General features: G+C 43.9%; 1 protein-coding gene across 1 annotated transcript; it reads right to left on the bottom strand.

Annotated features, from left to right (window-relative positions):
• Window positions 1–1,168: 1,168 nt before the first annotated feature.
• Window positions 1,169–4,925, bottom strand: LOC119330200 (proline iminopeptidase-like). Its single transcript, XM_037603319.1, has 10 exons — window positions 4,541–4,925; window positions 3,873–4,009; window positions 3,608–3,781; window positions 3,258–3,494; window positions 3,078–3,178; window positions 2,922–2,994; window positions 2,764–2,832; window positions 2,575–2,682; window positions 1,918–2,043; window positions 1,169–1,819 (listed from the first exon to the last, which is right to left on the bottom strand). Exons 1-10 carry the CDS (start codon window positions 4,857–4,859, stop codon window positions 1,625–1,627), a joined length of 1,539 nt encoding a protein of 512 aa, XP_037459216.1. The 5' UTR covers window positions 4,860–4,925; the 3' UTR covers window positions 1,169–1,624.
• Window positions 4,926–5,447: the final 522 nt, after the last annotated feature.

The following is a 5,447-nucleotide window of genomic DNA, read 5'->3' as shown; positions in this document are numbered from 1 at the left end:
GCAGTTGCATCACAAGACCTCTAGATTTGGCACTATTTCTTTGGGATGCTTGGGTGTCACAACGACATCACCGTGTTACAGCTTCCTCCATTGTTTGCAAGGTTGTGTGTGGGAGAAGCTCCTTTGTGCAACTATACCATCAATGGTCATGACTATAACATGGGCTTTTTAACTTTGTGATGGTATTTATCCACCATGGACGACCTTCGTCAAGACCATCCTTGAGCCATGGCAGAGAAAAAATCCCACTTTCGCAAAGACAAGGAGTTAGAATCGATGTCGAGAGTGCATTTGGCATGCTCCAACCCCATAGTGTGCTTGTTCACCTGCAAATGGGCTTGGAGCACTCCATTTTCTCTACATACTGTGACCTTCCTGCAAATTTTCTCTACATGCGTGTATACGCCAATCCATTTTCTTTACATGTACTCCCTCCGTCCGGTAAAGAGTGTACATCTAGAAATTTTAGGATAAATTATGGAGTTGAGTAAAAAAATGCATTAGAAAGGTGCAAAACACCATCTCTCTCCTCTTTAATTACCCAATCACCAATGAGCTAAGTGCATGTAGAAATTAAGAAGACCATGTGTAGATTGCTATTGGTCTTGATTACCATGTGATGAGAGAGAAGTATTTTTTCCCACTTTAAAGTGCATTGGGAAGATAAAAGTACACTCTTTTATGGACAAAATTTGAAGTTAGACTACCCACAGTGGGAGTAACATAGGTAGTAATATCACACATATTTAGGTTAAATAGGTGAGGTGGCATGCAATAAATGAAGAAAAAGATGAAAGTAATAACATAGCTAGTTACTACTAGTATGAGTAACATCACACATATCAAGACAAAATGTGTCTATAGCCTAATAAATGAAGGGCTTCATGTAACACACATATGTTACTCCCCACTATAGAGGTAGTAACATAAACTAATAACATGGACATGTTACTAGTCCATGTTACTCCCCACTATAGATGTACACCCTTCACCGGACGGAGAAAGTATACGTCAGTCAATCTTTTATTCACCTACAAATTTGCAAGCTGTCCTTCGGCTCCGACCTCTGAGAAGAACAGAGTCCTGTCCTTGACAGCAAAACTTGTGCAATTGGCTGACACTGAGATACTTTGAAACTGTAGTATACTGAAGCTTCGAAGCAAATCTGTAACGTGCAAGCAGAACTGGCAGATGATCCTTCACAATTTACTTTGCTGTGATCACAGCTCGTCTTCAGATCTTGTTACGAATATATGAAACATATACCCAATCTTGGGCTTGATGTATACATGTATACATGAAGTCTGAACTAGTACACCTTTGGTGTGTTGAACAATCCAGCTCCATCAGAATTCAGATACCCTTTCTTGGGCTTCTAAACTTTTTCTTCTTCCTCTTTGTCTGAAGTTCTTTATACTGGAGCATGAATTCAGAAGGATCCAAACGAGCTGTGCATAACATAGCGCAATTCTAAGCATGCAAGCATGGCTGGAGTGCCAAAATTTGTGCCCCAGGATATATGTGCAGACATTCAAAGGTATTTAACCAGGGGTATATTGTAATTCATTTCTCAACTAGGAGAAAATGAAGGCTTTATTGTCATAGTTATGGATGAGCTAAAAGGCTAAAACAGAGGCCTCTTGCCCTTCAAGAGACCCATGAGATGCTCAAAGACGTGGGGGCCGCCGTCGCGAAGGCCGGAGTGCGGGTACTCGTTGGTCACCCACAGCCGGATCCCGGCGATCTGGGACGCCGTCTCCTTGGCGATGTTGAAGTTGACGTACATGTCCTCATAGTACACCGCAGCGGCCACTGGGACCTGCATGCAATCGGCGTGCCATATATCGCCATGCGTCAGATGAAACAAGCATGCATACCATGGAGGAGGCTCTAATCTTGTTGGGAAGAAGATCAAACCTTGTTGTTGTTCAACACGCTGATATCATACAACGGAGGCCAGTCCTCCTTCTCAGCTAGCAAATGTGCAGCCTCCTTTAGGGGCCGTAGAGCATTGATCTCATCGAAAAAACAGGGAAACACCATCTGCGTTAAGGAAACAAACACATGTTAGGAATTCATGACAAATCATAAGCAAGGAATATCTCAGTATGCAATAGGGTGCTGCTAAGTAGTGTCCCCAAGGTTACCCAGGTACTGAAAAGGGTAGTGTCAGACTCCCTTTAATAGCTAAACTAGAAGAGTCCTTTGCCCTGAATACCATCCCTTCCTAAAAGGAGCATTGTCAACCTAAGTTAACGTTGGTAAGATCATAGCAAATAAAATGCAGCTTTGAAAATTCCAATTGCCAGACTTTGGTAACTACAGACAATTCATAGACTTAAAACAGACTGCAATGTTATCTTTTCACATCATGGGTTACTAATTTAGTAAGGAATCATTTCTTTAAACAAAGGCAAAAGCTTTGCCTCTTTTCATTAATTAAAGAGTTACAAGTTACAAACTTGCCAGACAGCCCCAAATGCTACAAAGTCTACTCTCACCGCATGATAGAGCTCAAATTTAGCAGGAACATGACTATAACGAATGACGCTTCACATAAAGATCTGGGCATACCTCTCCAGTAAGAAACACAGGACGGCCTTCTTCTGTAGCCTTAATAGGGTCAAACAAACTTCCATTTTCATTGAAAATCTTGTCAGCTGACCATTTTGATGAGGATCCCTGGATCCAGGAATTACACTAGACTTAAGAAAAAGAGTTGCAGTACCAGCTAAACAGATAAAAAAAGGTATCAAAAGTTACCTCACAGTAGATAGACTCATGCAAGAGAGCATAAAGAGGATTTTGATCAAAACCTACCCACATGTCAAACTGCAGGAAAATATAATGTTAGGTTACCCATTAGAGACATGGAACATGGTAATTTTAAAGATCAACATTATATTGGTGATGCTTAGTACCTCTTTCAAGAAGTAATAGCTTATATTCTTTTTTGCACCAGGAACCAGTATAGGATCCCACACTCTCTCGAGTCTGTCCCAGACAATAGCAAGGAGTGGTACAGATCAGAAAGTTACATTATTTTATCAAGTAATGAAGAAAATGCAAAGTCTTACAGATAATGCAGTCTTTCAAATCCTCCACTGAAACCTAAACCAGCTAGTCCAAGGCACTGCAGCATCTTAGGGGTTAACCTGCCACCTGATGGAAGAAGAACCTGATAAAAATATGTTGCATAAGATACAAGTTTCAAATTCACATGTGAGAGAAAGCGCAAAATATTGAGAATGACTTACTCCTCCACCTTCAGATTCACTTAAGTATCTCACAACTTCATGAACGACTTGTACATCTTGAGGAAACCTCTTATAGTACTTCTCATTTTGCTGCTGAACCTGCTTAAAGCAGGCTCTGTACACAGTTTCTGCAGTGCAGGGCTTTCCTAGTGGTGGAAGCCCTCCGGTTAAAAGGACAGCTTTCAGGCCCTCTGGAGCAAAACTCAAATACGTAACAGCACAAAATCCACCATAACTCTGTAAAGGAGGAAATGGTAGACGGTATAAATAACAATATTGCATTAGCAACAATAAATAAGAAATGCAAGACAAACAAGTGCATCAAGGTCACATGACGTTACATACTATACCTGTCCCAGAATTGTCCAAGGCTTGGCATCTGGTACAAGATGCCGGCGAATAAACTCTGCGTCCTTGACTATGTTATCTGCCCTGAAATGCTTCAAATACTCCACCTGCTCTGCTGCAGATGTTATTTGAGAAAGAGATGATGTTGTCAACGGTGTTGACAATCCTGTTCCTCGCTGAAAAGTAAAAAGAATATCAGCAAAGTAAGAGCAAGATGGGTGCAAAAACGAATTGTACAGAGCATCTGCCGAAGAAATTGGAATGTACCTGATCGAGCAATAGCACACGGTATTCTTCGCATGCCTTCTTCACCCAACCACTCGCTTCGGTGGGGCGAGGACTTTCATATCCAGGCCCCCCTTGTAGGTACACCAGATAAGGCAAAAGGGTCTCTTCTTTTCCAGCTGTAGTGATACACTTAAACAGTCATGTGGATGCAGGACATAAAAGAACAGCACAGTAGTAAGTTAAGCACGCTCCCTCAACATGAAATTAGCATGAAGCGTTCCAGGCCTATGATGTTGGATACACTGCATTAACTTAAATTTTAGTTCTTCCACGCATGGACATTGTATCCATACCCTTGGCCCAGCATCCCGGGATTCAGTAAACAACCACCGCGCCTTACCGAGGATTCAGTAAACAAAGCAAAAGTTTACTGAATTGTGCGTTTTAAACTTCTACTAGTATGTCAGTGGACAATGCAAAAGTTTACAGAGGGAGTACTTCCTAAGCTATATACTACAGATTCCTGGTCTCCACGAAAATCGCAGGATGTATTGTGCCTCTGAAAGAGAATTGGAAAAAAAGGGGGAGCGAAACCTGCCCATCGATCCCGCAGCGGATGTGCAGGGCCATCTTATCCCCTAACCCCGTGACCGCGAGCGGAGAGGGGGGTGGCCGTTAGATGCGAGGAGGGAGCAAGCGGGATGTACCTGCGACGACCTCGCGGGCGAAGACGGTGATGCGTGGCGCGGAGGGGGAGGCGGGGGAGGAGTGGTCGAGCGGGACGGCGAAGCGGTGGTCGCGGAGGCTGAGGTCCGGCACCGCGTACCACGGCCCGGCCTGGTGCAGCGCGGGCGCGGCCGCGGCGTCGGCGGCCGGCGAGGACGACGACATGGCCCTGCTCGTCGGGATCCGGTGGCGCGGGAAGCGGAGGCGGACGGCGAGGGAGGCCGGTTGGTGGTGGTGGTGGTGGTGGAGTGCGAGCGCGGCGGCGGTCGCGCAGCGGAGGGACGATGTGACGACGGCCATGCCGCGGCCGTCGATCCGTTAATTAACGGCCGCGATTCGTTTGCTTTTTTCCCGATAACGGACCAACCATCCCAAACGTGGACTCTGGTGGTTGGTTCGAGTGGGATGCTACTAGAGTGCACTATCTGTTTTACTCCCTCCGTTCCAAAATAGATGACTCAACTTTATACTAACTTTAATACAAAGTTACTATAAAATTGGATCATCTATTTTAGAACGGAGGGAGTAATTTAGAAGAGAGAAGATTTAGGTATAGCCAAAATTGTTTCTGCTTTTACGCCTAAAACTGGGTACCCATAAATGGAAGGATGTGCTAATTTCGGCTCATATCCATGGCATTACAATTCAATATAAAATTATCCATTTTCGGCTGTTATATCACTACACATCACAACTACTTATATCAGTAAAAAAAGACGAAGAAAATAAATCCCGTTGCAGCATTTCGCCGAGCATGTGCGGTGGCCTACACAAACCCATTGTTCATTCTCGTATCTCTGGCCTACAAGACAGTTTTCTCTGATTCCTTCTGACTTACAAGACAATTTTCTCTAAATCATATGAGCACATGCACAAACAAGATAACGG

This window comes from Triticum dicoccoides, chromosome 7A, assembly GCF_002162155.2.
Source record: "Triticum dicoccoides isolate Atlit2015 ecotype Zavitan chromosome 7A, WEW_v2.0, whole genome shotgun sequence".
In the NCBI taxonomy this organism is placed as follows: domain Eukaryota; kingdom Viridiplantae; phylum Streptophyta; class Magnoliopsida; order Poales; family Poaceae; genus Triticum; species Triticum dicoccoides.
This window is presented reverse-complemented; position numbering and strand designations above follow the sequence as displayed.

Coding starts and splice junctions, on each gene's coding strand:
- LOC119330200 (XM_037603319.1), bottom strand. CDS start 4,859: ATGGCCGTCGTCACATCGTCCCTCCGCTGCGCGACCGCCGCCGCGCTC. Junction 4,010..4,540: donor CGCCCGCGAGGTCGTCGCAG/GTACATCCCGCT, acceptor GTATCACTACAG/CTGGAAAAGAAGAGACCCTT. Junction 2,833..2,921: donor GCTATTACTTCTTGAAAGAG/GTACTAAGCATC, acceptor ATTTTCCTGCAG/TTTGACATGTGGGTAGGTTT.